This window comes from Chelonia mydas, chromosome 9 (genome assembly GCF_015237465.2).
Source record: "Chelonia mydas isolate rCheMyd1 chromosome 9, rCheMyd1.pri.v2, whole genome shotgun sequence".
Taxonomy (NCBI): Eukaryota; Metazoa; Chordata; order Testudines; family Cheloniidae; genus Chelonia; species Chelonia mydas.
Window position 1 is genome coordinate 61616152 of NC_057855.1, and position 13582 is coordinate 61629733.

At 47.1% G+C, this 13582-nt stretch overlaps 1 protein-coding gene across 1 annotated transcript; it reads left to right on the forward strand.

Moving 5' to 3' along the window:
• The first annotated feature begins 1306 nt into the window (after window positions 1-1306).
• Window positions 1307-13370, forward strand: LOC102938491 (regulator of cell cycle RGCC). Its single transcript, XM_007063975.4, has 5 exons — window positions 1307-1727; window positions 7127-7282; window positions 8108-8188; window positions 9900-9962; window positions 11824-13370. Exons 1-5 carry the CDS (start codon window positions 1694-1696, stop codon window positions 11829-11831), a joined length of 342 nt encoding a protein of 113 aa, XP_007064037.2. The 5' UTR covers window positions 1307-1693; the 3' UTR covers window positions 11832-13370.
• Window positions 13371-13582: the final 212 nt, after the last annotated feature.

Genomic DNA, 13582 nt, shown 5'->3' on the forward strand with positions numbered 1-13582 from the left:
AGGTTGGATATTAGGAAAAACTTTTTCACTAGGAGGGTGGTGAAACACTGGAATGCGTTACCTAGGGAGGTGGTAGAATCTCCTTCCTTGGAAGTTTTTAAGGTCAGGCTTGACAAAGCCCTGGCTGGGATGATTTGATTGGGGATTGGTCCAGCTTTGAGCAGGGGGTTGGACTAGATGACCTCCTGAGGTCCCTTCCAACCCTGATATTCTATGATTCTATGATTCAAGCATGAGTCATTTTAAAATGCAGGCTCCTTTTTTTCCAGACCAAGCCAGACCCTTTGTCCTCAGTGACATTAATGGCAAGTTTCCACTTAGAAACTGAGTGAATTGTTTTTCTTTGCACCTTCCCCCAAGTCCTGAATTTTTGAGTTTGATTTAATTACAAGGAAATGCATAGCATTGTACCAGCAGTAGTTACAGCTCATGTAATCAAATTATGAATTTATCCTAAATACTCAGATCTGTGTCTTAATTGTGAATTAGCACCTTCAATGAACAGACACAGAAGGAAGTCAGTGTTTTCAAACAGAACAATTTGGGATTTACTGGTAGAAACAAGAAATACGGGAAACATGCAACCTACCAAAGTAAGCATGTTAAACTCAGCTCTTTGACAAGTGATTTTGCTTTTTAGTTTGTTTTTGACATTGTTAATTGGAGACTTGGGACCAAAGAAGGCACTGAGAAAAGGGTGATTTTACTGACTGGTGAAGTCCCCCACCCCCTCACCTGTCTGAATAGTGCTAAAGCATTTCTCCCCCGAACACTTGAAGCCCTCTTTACATGAGCTCTCAACTATAGGAGGGTGTTATGGGGCCGTCCATAAATTATGTAACACATTTTGGGTACTTTTCAAGACTCATCCACGCTGTGTAATGCTGAAAAGGGCCCGTCCCCCAGCTCCTGCTCTCAGATGTCTCCACATACCACTAAGGGATGTATCCATCCCCTCTGCTAGCACCCGGACTGAGCACTCTTCCTCGTGCATACACACGTTTTAGTCTCCCATCCCTTGCAAACAGACCTGGATACCTTTCTTTCCCTCCCTCCCGTAAATGTTTCATCCTCGCTCTGTCTAGATACTCTGCGAATCACCGCCAACAGTGGCTCTGCCTTCTCCTAATACCCCCCAAACACGTCACTGCCTCACCAAGGCATTATTACACGCAGGCACCTCCCACCCCCCCGATTTCAGTCCTCTCTGCAAACACCTCCACTATCGAGTCATCAAGGTTTTCATCCTTTCCGCCATACCCCACGCCCTTCAAGACTTTATTCTCTTCTGCAAATTGCTTCACACACACGGGTTAAATACTCCTACGCCTCCGGTCTATAAGCCCCACGATGCCCCACACTGGCGCCGTCGGCAGGATCCTGAGCGATCGCTCGGTGCCGCGGCGTGTATCGTTTTTCGGCCGGACATACGGCATTCTTTCCGGGACGCACGTTCCATTCCATTCACAGAAAACCCCCTTCTTTCAGCCGCCGCTCCTTGACAGGCTGCTGGGGTTTGCTAGGCGGAGCCCTGCGAGCGGCCCTCTGATTGGCTTAGCGCGAAGGAGGGGGCATGGCCGAAAGCACAAAACTTGCCGCGCCTGAGTGAAAATAGCTCTTAGAATTTAGTCATTTTCATATTGTGACCTATTGTCTTCCTGTGCAGAAGAGAAGAGCGTTTCCTCCGCTGATCATGGCCAGCCCCACAGAGAACATGAACAATGCAGGTTAGTGCTGCCTCCTTCTGTATTAACTTTCCTCCTTCTCCTGTGAATTATTACAATTATATTTGATCATTGAAATGCAAATGAGTTTCTATTCATTAATGTATTTGAAAACTCTTATTGACCTTTTCTGGCTGTTTTGTTAAAAACCTCGTAGCGCTTTATATGTTTAACCTTGCCTGTCATCCTTGGAAAATCCAATTTCTAAAAAGAGATAATATCGAAGAGGTTGGTGCATCGGTTTGAATGCTATAGTATGAATTAGCTGCATCACTACCTCTGATCTTCTTAGGGGGAGAAATAATTGTTCAGTGTGTTTGTATTTTTTAAAAGATCTCTCTTCACCCTCGCTTATAGAACTTCTCTCTATTCAATATAATTTGTTGCTCTAGATTAAAATCACAATAAAGCATCATCATAAATGGTGTTAAATAACTGAAAAAAGGTTTTATTGAAAACAATTCATATCACAAGAATTATTTCCACATGCTATTTTAAAAAATCCAATATGCAGTGTGTATTTTTGATTATTTGCCCTTAACCTAAAACCTGATCAGAGGAAAAATGCCAGACTTGTTCCTTTATTTTTAAACCAAGTACAGTGAGCTTGCTCTTTCATCTCTTCACTCATACTAAAGAGGGAAAGGTGTTCTCTTAGATATACATTTTGTATGTGTATTTACTTTGTTTGTGTACACCGTCAGGAAAAAGGAGTGCCTACCCTTTGCCTTAAGTAATCCTTGACATATTTTAAAAATAAAGTTATACAAATAGACTCTTTCCCCAATAATTAACATAAATCATCACACAGCAATATATATAAAATAAAATAAATATATTAAAATATATATCTCTGATCTTTATGATCTTGCAACAGTATCCTCCCAGCATCTCTCAGCCCCAGAAAACAAATGTACTTCAGACCAAACTTCAAAAGAAAAGAAGAAAGAAATAGATGTGTTCCTAAAAGTTCAGGTCACAAGTCCAGCTTGTCATGAAGAGACATTCCTTTTATTGAAATAATAATAATGTGAACAAAAAACCAACTAGCATTAATAATAAAACTCTGCCTGGTTTCAAAAAGCCATCAGTAACCAGCCATCCAAAATGTCACAAATCCTATAGTGCTTTATTATGTTTACAGATAACTGCAACTTGGGTTCAATTAACATTTCTTTTTGTGGGATCACAATAAATAAATAAAACCAACAAGCCCAAAGCCCGGCAAGCTTTCCTCCCCTTCTCCAACCCATTATGCTGTTCCACAAAGCTAGTGTGAGTTGTTTAACATTTTTAAAGAGTAAACTTCCATGTGGAACTGTTTTCACCCTTTGGATAGAATTTTGTGGTCTGATCCTCAGCTTATTGCACTGGCTTCAATGGATTAAGGGTTCCAGGATCGGACTGTGTTGTTATATTTCTTCCTTCTTCTCATGAACGTTAAAGGATGGGTAAAAACAATGGGGAGTCCTTGTGGCACCTTAGAGACTAACAAATTTATTTGGGCACAAGCTTTCGTGAGCTATAACCCACGCTCTTGTGGATTTGTGTCCCTGCATGCAGGGAGCAGTATCCATACACAGCCACATTTTGATTAAAAATCCCCCCTGCCCCAATTTTTTTTCTTGATCGTGTACTGATAGGCACTGACCATGAGAGGCAGCTCCAGCTGCCAGGCTTAAAGGGTACAGAGCGGCGGCTGCAGCATTGAACCTCAAAGCCTGTAGCGCCTCTCTCATGGGCAGGCAAGTCAGCTGTCTCCAGTGTTAACCCTGATTCCTTCCAAGGCTGTGGGGGAAAAAACCCCATCCTGGAATCACGCTCCTGTAAACTGTTTACTAGCCATTAATTATTCCAAGCAGCACCTTCTCTTCGGCAGCTTTCTCCCCATGAAGCCTATCTGCATTGCATTTCTGCCCAAAAGAGTAAATACATGTTGTACAATGGAAGGGAAAAAAGGTAGACTGCTTTACTGAAGACTAGGGAAATATTCTAAGGGTTTTCCCCTCTAAACTGTGGTAAGAACCACAAAACAAGTTATTTATTAGGGACTTTCAGAGAGCCAAGATATGTCGCTCAGAAGGCACTCTTGCAGCACAATTCTACCTCCTCTTGCCATACTCTGTAACTAAAAACAGTTGCTGGTGGATAGAAGTTGCATTGTGTATGTTTCCTGCCATCTGCAGATACCCTGTGTACCGTTAGCCTCATTCTTGAAATGGCACAAGGATCGGGGCAGTAACCGTTATCTCTCACTCATATGCACACACCCGCACATGCCCGTGCACACCCACACAGAAGTTGGGCTTCATCACATTCTCGATTATCTTGTCTGTGCTTGTGTTTGTAAGTGGTTTTAATTATAAGCTGTAAATGCAGCAGGAGAATTTTCTGATCTTTCTGAAAGCTGTTATGCATGGGTGACCGATGAGATCTTCCTCTGAGAGTGGTACTCTCAATCAATAGCCATGAATTTACAAAGATAGAGCTGGATCGCAGCTAAGCTAAATCCAGAGTAACTCAGTGGACTTAAACCTGATTTATACCAGCGTAGATGAAATCAGAACCCAGCTTGTGGATCTCCCAGTAGCTCACCAGGATCCATTTCAGTTGAGTACATCAGTTCTCATACAGGTCAGAAGGGTTTTTTGATTGGTTTTTTTTTTTTAAAGTCTACTGTCAAAAAAACCTCAGTGGAAATGAGCACATAGACAATAGGTTCTTGTATGTGATTGTGATTGAACTTGAAGCCAGCAAGGAAAGGAGGTTGATGGGTAAAGGAGCAGGATGGCTTTCCATTTTCAACTTGCCCTAATCTTCATGAGTATTGCAGGGGGTCTCCAACTCACAGAGGAGAGTGTATTCCATACAAAATCTAATCATAACAAGCTTTTCCTTGCTCAAGTTGGCTTGCATCAAAACCTTTGGGTCTCATAAACACATTCTATTGTGAGTTGAGGAGGGAGTGCGTGTGAACAGAAGAAGCTTTCAATAGTCTTTTGGAGATCAGAGCAAATGTTTATACTGTAAACTCTTTGAAGCTAAGATCTTATTTTAAGCTCTCTCTGCAAAGTGCCCGGTGTGTGCTGATGTGATCCCAAGAACATTACATGCTTTCTGGAGATAATGATGAGGCAAGGTAGTTTTGGGGGTCAAGGCATGGACCTGGGATTTGGGAGATCTGAGTCCTATTCCAGACTCTGCCACAAGCTTCCTGTGGGACCTGTGAGAAGTCACTTGGTCTCTCCGTGCCTTAGTTCTCCATATGTAAAATGGGGGAGGCAGTGCTGTCATGGGGGTGTTGTGAGGACAAATCCATTGGGCAATTAGCTACACAAGTTTCCAGCAGTTGAGGATCTGGCCTCTTAATGTTTGTGAGCCAGCCATCTACTATGGTGATGGGCCTATATATAGGTGGCTAGAGAGACCCAGCTGACAGGCCTGTTTCTGCTCACACACCAGCTTCCCTGTGGAGGGACTCCTGACTTACCCCACTCTGAGGGAGAGCAGAATCTGGCTCTGTGTAGTGTAGAGTGGTGGTTTGTAAATGTGCTGAAGACTCTCTTGCGGTCCTGTGATGCATCAGCTCAGCTCTTCTTTCTGCAAGTTTGTAATGTTGTTTCTTTATTACACTCCTAGGCTACTCTGTAAGTTTCTCAAGGCCAGCTGTGTGGGGGGAAAATGGCAGTGGGTTAGTGTCTTCCCTGCTGTAACTCTCCTGAGGGCAATGGAGTTAAACCAGGGAAGACTTTGGTTCAATGGGTCAAAGTCAGTGGTGATGTGACTGGTTGTGACAATTAGTTTGGCTACAAGCCACAAAGTGCTGATGCACCAGCTGGTGGGATGTCCATTGAAATCAAAGGAAATAGCTTTTATTTGCTCCCAGCTGCATTTGGCACATTCTTGCTGGTGGAACTGCAGAAGGGACATGCTCACTTCTCAAGGGGGAAGAAGAACCTTGCACCATCCATCAGCAACCCTGCTGCTCCTTAGCTGGCTAGAATTGCTGGCTCTCTTACAGCCCTCCTTAGCCAGAAAGCTGCTGCCCCTAGCAGTTGGGTGGAGTGAGGCTGAAAAAGTTCTGAGGGGGGTGAGCAAGAGTTGTCTGTCCAGTTGCTGAAGCTGGTGGCCTGGGGTCGGCTCAGATGCATCCTGGAGTACATCTGCTGCTCTACTCCAGGCTGGGATGACTGCACAGCTTTCCCAGCACTCCCTGCTGCATTTCAGATGGTTTTTTTTCTCCTACAGAATTGCCAAAGCTTACAGTCCCAGCTCATAGCTTCGCAACAAGGAAGTCAAATTATAGAGGAGACTCTGCCAATTGTATTTATATTGCTTGATTTGCACGTAGCTGGAGGGCTGGTCCTGGAAACTCACTCAGCTCCCAAGGAGTAAATACAGGGCTCCTTTAAAATCCTGACAAAGTTTCCTCTACAAATTTACATCCCTTGGTTTTCCCCCTCCCATCCCATCAAAAACCACTTGGAGGAATCCAGTGAACTGGTGTGATCTGATTCCGATCTCATGCCGGTGTAAACTGGGAGTAACTATTGAAACTGGTGACATTACACTCGGGTAAGGCAGTAAGTGAGATCAGAATCAGGCCCAGCATCTGTCTCAGATTCTCTACTGCACAACTGCATCCGCGCTGTTGCTGGCATAGTTTCAATCATTCTGTAGACAGAGCCCTGGTGTTCTCAGGTCACGCTCATGAGCACCACTGCAAATGAGTGGCTGCACAGTCATTGGCTGATTAGGACATGTTGGCCAGTCAATCACAGGGATAACTGAGAGCAAGTGGTTGATGTTCATATCGGACCCACTAGTCCATGATGCTGAGAGCATAACTGGGATTGGCTGCTGGGGTGTACATGGCGGGGAATGCTGGGGGTGGATAAAGGCACACCCAGGCAGCAGCTCCTCCTGTGTTCCATTATGTACGTGGCTAAAGGTGGCCATCCTACGGGAATGCTCTTCTGTTCTACAGATCACTTCAAAGTTGCATTTCTAGTCCCTCCCCCTTACTCAGATCCAGGGTCTGACTCTGATCACTCTCACATGGGCTCTACATTGGGGTAACGTCACTGACCTCAGGCTCCTAGTCTGTCTGCTCTCCTCAGGGCATTGAATTCCCAGTTCTCCCCCAAAATCTGGCCACTGTTGATGCGAGAGCCTTCTCCCATGCAGCTCCCACCACCCAGGACAACTACTGTCTTCTCCCCATGTCATCTGATTTTCAAGCTTCACAGCAAACCTCTTTCCTCCTTTTCCCCATAATTTCCCTCTCCTTCTGATATCCTGATCCCCTTTCCCACCCTGCCCAGAAGTACTCCTGGGTTCTGTGTGTGTGTGTTTGCCTTTGCCTCCGAATGACTCACCGGGCTGATCTATTGACTCTTCAGTGCTGCCAGACGACCTCCATGACCTCCTGAGGGAGTTTGACGAGGTGATCGAAGACTTTGACAAGGGTGAAGTTTGTCAGTATGAGCAGCATCTGGAGGAGCTGAAGAGAAGGACCCTCCCCAGTGTCTATGACAGCGGCATCGATGAGCTAGAAAGTGAGTTTTGGGGGCTCTCGGTGCAGAATAAAAGGAGTCATCGTGTTCACCTGGGGTGGGGGTGTTTCATCACTGGGGAAAACCCCACTGGGAGGGACAAGGGGAACTTGTCTGCCTCCTCCATCCCCACCCAACTGCTTACTATCTTGCTGGAGATCCCTTGAACGTGGCTGCAGGGCTCCTGCAATTTTACCTCCTCAACAGTCTGTAGCTGCACCTCTGGTTTGTTCAGTGATTAAACTTCCAGGTCATTCCGTCTTTGAGCATCCCCATGTTGGCCACACATTCATGGGTCTCTTCCCTCTAGGGCTTTGTTAGGTAGCATCTGTGCTTACTTTGAGGGGCTGTGGTATCTGTGTGCCTGACAGGTGCATCTTTAAAGTCAAGGGTTTGTCAGCCTCTGCATTGTATCCCCCATGCGAGAAGGGATTTAATGGCTTCACTGCTGCATAACATGCCAGGGTCTTGGGCCAAAACCCACCTCTCTGATCTTTCACTGCCCTCATGTGCCTGTGATAATCCCACTGAAGTTCCAGATCACTCTGTTCCACCATCACACCCAGACTACAGAAGATGCCGTTAGATTGAATTTGGCCTCTGCTGGGCTGGTAAAAGAGCGTTGTTCCCTTTTGTAGCTGAGATTTGTAGCAAGAGTGATGCAGTTCAGCAACTCAGCGGGCAGAAAGTGGGACCCAGCAGCTAGATTTGGGAATCCATGTTGCACCATGTTGGCCCCTGTCCCCTGCTGGCATCTTTATAATGCCCCTGTGGCTCTTGGAGCTAGATGATGCCTCGGTGCAGTGACTGATCTTGTTCTGTATGCAGGTACCAGCACGTCTCCTGGGAGCAGTTTAAACTCCAGTGAAGAAGATCTCAACACGTCGGCCAGCACTGCTAACTCCAAAGGTAAGACCAGGACCCTGCTCCATCAAAAAGTCCTCTTCAAGGGGTACCATGGGGAATCCTATTTAAAGTGTCCTCAGGGTAGAAGTATGCAGGATCTGAGCCCATTTCCTCAGCGATGGCCCTAGAGAAATTGAATGCATTGAAGGTAAGGTGCATTCAGTTCAATAACTGCAGCGTATCCACGTTTTTATGCGGGAATCCTGGCTAGAGGGGTGTGTTCTGTGAGGAATGGAGAGGAGAGTCGGCTCCCTCTGGATTGCAGAACATGCATGAAGTTACCGAGCTATGTTTCTGATCCAGGCTGGAATCCAATCTGATGGGTCCATTCAGAGCTCATGGATCCCAGCCCAGAACCTTGTTACTGAAAGGGTCACCCAGCCCTGGCCCTGACAGAGGGCCTAGCAGAGGGTGATCTCAGAAGCGGTGCCTTGCACAGGAACAAGAGCAATACTTGGGTCTGTAGCTCTGATTTTCCTTCTACATCAGAACGCCACTGATTTGCTTGGAGTCACTCCTGACTCACCCCAGTGAATGTGAGAGGAGAAGGGGGCCCTTGCCTCCAAGCTGTCAGTTCCTCCTAATATTCAACCCAAATTTTCCTTCGATTAAGTTCAGCCCATCAGTCCAGGTGACACCCCTTTGGGCCACTCCAAACCCCAGGAGCATGTTGGCTGGGCTGAACTGGTTGTGCTAATGGGGATACAGGCTGGTGGTTGCACAAGGACCTCTAAGGAGGTTTGTTCTGGGGTGACATCCTGTGTCCCCTGTAGAAATGAGACTGGAATCTGTATGAGGATTCAGAGATTAGGGAGAGTCCCCTACACACACTTCCATGCCACAATAAAGGAACCATGGCTTACGTGTCTGATGCTCTCCCAGGCGTCTCCTGGGGACACCACCATCATCCCTCAGTCTCTTCAGTTCCTAGTCAGGACTTTGGAAAGGCTATGCCCAGGAAAATCCATCCCACATTTTGCTCTAAGACGAGTGTGTACAATGCAGGGCCTTGAGAGATTAATAAGTGCTCATGCAGGGCTGATGTGATCAGTAAGGATCACAGTATAGGCATCTTCCTGTCAAGTCTCAGTGCTTTGGTTTAAGACGTTCCCAAGGACCTGGGCCATAATGCCAGACAGAACAATCATTTGTACTCCAGACTGGCCATCAGAAATACCCCACAGCCCAGTTAGATTTCACATTAAGGCTACGAGCTAGGGATGAGATTCCCCGGCTCATGTACACATGCCCACGCCAGCTCAGTGAGCACTCGCATGAGTCTAAAGAGTGGTGTCATTGTGGTAGCCCAGGTAGTGACCGAGGAGGCACACCTGAGCTGTGCTGAGTGCAAACCACCTTAAAACAGCAGGTACGTACTTGGCAGGGCTCAGCCACCTCTGCTGCAGCTACCCGTGCTACCGGGCCTCCGCTGTTGCAGCTGCATGGAGTGAGTGCCAGTGTGTGTGCACAAGCAGGGGAATCCCACCCCTACTTCACAGTGTAGACCTAGCCTGAGGCTAGTCTATAAACGACATCCCAGATGTTCCAAATCCTTGTGACAAGATGTGCCAATGGATGATGTTATGAAAGCAGTAATAGTAGCATGGCCTGAGCAGCCATGGGCAGAAGAAGCCGAGGAGAATCCCTTTTGTAACCTGCACTGGGATGGGTGTGGCATGCCGAGCATCTGACCATGGATCTTTCTCTCTGTTAGCTAAACTCGGGGACACACAGGAGCTGGAGGAGTTCATTGCGGATCTGGATAAAGTGCTAGAGGGTATGTATGGAGCCTTGATCTCTGCCATGTTTTGGTGACTGCTGAAAGCTAGATCCTCCACTGGTGGCCATCAGTGCAGCTCCCCTGAAATCAATAGAACTATGGCAACGGACCCAGGCTGAAGATTTGTCCCTAGGGCATGACTGTGTCTGACCACACCTCTCCCTGTTCTCCACCCGGTACAGTCCCTTGCAGGAGCTCCGCCTGTCCTGTGGCGGCTGCATCCTGCTCTCCTTTAACGTTAGGAATTGTACCTTGACAGACAGCATGGGAACCTGGCAGGTGTGAATTCTGGCCTGCTGCCTCCAGGGCTGTAGAGCCCCTGGGCTGGAAGGTGGTGTCTAGGCTATAGTGTATCCTCCTGGGTTAGTCTGGCACAAGGCAGCCATGGCGGGGAATGTAATCTAGTGTTTAAGGGTGGGGTTTTCAATGGGAGTTAAGGGCCTGAATCCCCTAGAGCACCACTCAGCTCCCATGCAATCAATAAACCTGGGCTCCTAAGTCCCTCAGGCTTGTTAGAAACACCAGCATTAAACACTAGTGGAATCTGGAGACCTTGGGTGAAATCCTGGCCCCATTGGAGTCAATTGCAAAACTCCCCCTGACCTCAATGGAGCCAGGATTTCACCCTGGGATTCCAGTCTAGTCTTTTCCACCTAGTTGCTGGGGTGACCTTGGGTGGGTCTCTCCTTTCCCCTCTCGCACACCCTTTCCCATCTGTCAATGGGGTGGGGGGGGGTGATGATACTGTCCAGCCCTGAGGGAGGTGGCTGGGGGGGGCCTGACAGATATTGGTGAAGTGCTGGGCGTGCCGCACTAAATTCTACAGTCTCCATCATTCAGGGCTACATTGGCCCAGTGTGTTCAGGGCAGCCCTGGCATGCTGCCGCCTGAGCTCTGCACCCCTGCTGCTTCCTTGCAGCCCCTCTCTAGTCTGAGAGGAGAGGGGAAATGACAGCACTTCCTGATTACATTTGTCTTGCGCTGTGCTGGCGCTGGCAGGAAACCCCCCAGAGAGAGCTAGCCCAGGTTGGATTTCCCCTCACTCAAGCAGCCGGCTGCAATGAAAAAAATCAAACCAGTGTGGATGTCCAGCATATAGGATCATCTGTGGTGACAGCAGGAGCTCAGGACAGTGGACAAACACTGACCCCAAGGCCTGTAACACTGGCCTTTACTGAGCAAGGCGAGAGATCTTTCCTGCAACTCTCTCTTTGCCTGCTAATGAAACCTAGGGGGGTTTTACATATGCAGGTGGGAGAGGGTTTCTAGCTTCAGTTTTGTCTAAGGGAAATCCTTGCCCTTTTCTGCCATCCGTATGCAGGGATACTGACCGCAACCTCTGGCCCACTTCTCTAGAATGAGTAAAAAGCTGTAAATGGAATCCTCTCCCATTCATAATGGCTCACTTGGGAGAGAAGCGGTGATAACAAAACACTGCTCCCCTCCAGCACCTGGCACCCAGGCATCTCCACGCTCTTTGCAGGATGGCTGGTCTCCATCTTTACAGATGGGAAACTGAGACACAATTAAGGTCCAAACTTTCTAAAGTCATTTTTTGGTGCCCAGCCTAAGGCAGTTACGGTCTGACTGTTTTCAGATGTGCTGAGCAGCTCCCCTGGAGTTCCTTTGTTACTTAGCACCCCTGAATGTCCCCCCACAGAAGTCACAAGTTCAGCTGGTCATTGTTGAAATGTTGGCTGTTAACCCCAAGCAGAGCCAGGAGCCGGATCCAGGAGGCCTGATTCCCAATCTCGTGCTTTAACCACTACACACACAGCCTGGCAAAACAGGGTTTGGGTTTCCTTTGCATTGGCTGAGTTCAATGGCCTAACAATACATTTTCTTCTTTGCCCTGCAGAGATGTGAGATGCTGTCTCTGGCCGGGAGTTCTGAGAAGAGGTTATGGCAGAACTGAGATGTTTCTCATTGTTCCACCCCATCCTTTCATGTTCTGCTCTGGAAGAGCAGGGTCTAAAATTCATACCCCATGGGGCAAGGATAATACAGGCACACTTTCCATCTGCAGAGCAACTGTCCAGCAACAACAACAGACCTGAAGTGCAAATCCATCATGCCTGAGAATCCTGGCTGGTTTCCTTCTGTCATCTGATTGTCCCTCTTCAGACAATCAGCATAAATGGCAAATACTGATTCATCTCAGGGTGGGGGGACCTGCGAGTTGGGATTTATTTAGGTACTGGCCTTGGCATGTTTCCTTCTGCATTTGGTGAGCTACTAACCACAAACTTTCCACTTTCAAGGCAAAATTTCTCCAGTTGTTACCCATAGCACTCCTCCACCCTCCTCTTCCCAATGTATTGTCTCCCCATCTGTGAGGGTAGGGTAGAGTGTTCTGAGGAGACCTCTTTACTCTGAGCAGAATTGCAAGTGCTGGAATTGTAAGCCAAGGTTAAGCTACTCCTGGAGTCCAGAGTCCCATCTGTAATGAGAAGGAAAGCAGGGTGAAGCCTCTTTATTTCCCAGCTCCATCAGGGTCCTCTCTATGAGAAATTGTACAGTCTTTCCTGGGCCTGTGGACAATGGTTTTGCTCTTAATGAACCTCCTGGCTCCTGCAGTACTTTAACACTGCAGGGCTCTTTGGCATCAGTGGTAGCTCTTCTGGCAAATACCACCTGCAGCAATTGAGGGGCATCTCCATTTTAAAGTCGGCTAAATGTCTGCTCATGCTCTAGGCACCTTCCATACGGGTTTCAGATGGGTTAGGCTAGCAATGGATTGCCATTTATTGTAGTTTGAGTAGAGAGAGACCCATACTAACCCTCTGGATCTCCATTAGAGGTATAATGGGACTGTGCAAACCACCAGAGCTGAACATCCCTCAGCTTTGGATTTGGGTCACAGCTTTACAGCTGATAACACCAAATTTTGTGTTGATCCATATTGACCAAAGGAGGCTGAATCCTAACAAATGGCCTTTAATAATGATTCCGAGCCAGCTCTTCAGCTGCCATAAATTGACATATCTCTGACGTCCATGGAGCAATGCCAAAGTACCACCAGCTGAGGATCTGTGCAATGAGGTGTCTCTCTTCAGGTTCAGGAAGATAGCTATTGCCTAAATTAGTGGCTTTCAACCTGTGGTCCGTGAACCCTCGGGGGTCCATGAACTATGATTTCCAAAGGGGTCCACATCTCCATTTGAAATTTTTTAGGGGTCTGCAAATGAAAAAAAGGTTGAAAACCTCTGGCCTAAATAAACAGATAATGGTTCTTAGTTTCTCATAAGTCCCCAGCTGTTTACTGGATGTCTTCAGACCAGACCCTAAGTGCCTCTGCCTTGAATGCTTGTATTCTGTTGTAAATATTGTAAAATAAGGATGATTCTAAAATTTTTATACAGACGTGCATGTATTTTATGAATAAAAGGATTTTGTGGAATTTTCCCTTTGCGTGGATTTGCTCTGTGAATGCTGCCTCCAAGGCTTTCCCATTCCTGAAGTTTCAGAGCTGTGCACTCAAGTAATCTTGTAGTTATAGGGTTGCACTGAACCCCATGGACAAAGGATCTGTGATGGAAGCTGGGGCTAAGTGATTCTCCCAAAAGTGGTATGTTTGACCCTTGGGTCACCCTGAGAAATATCACAGCATTCAGACA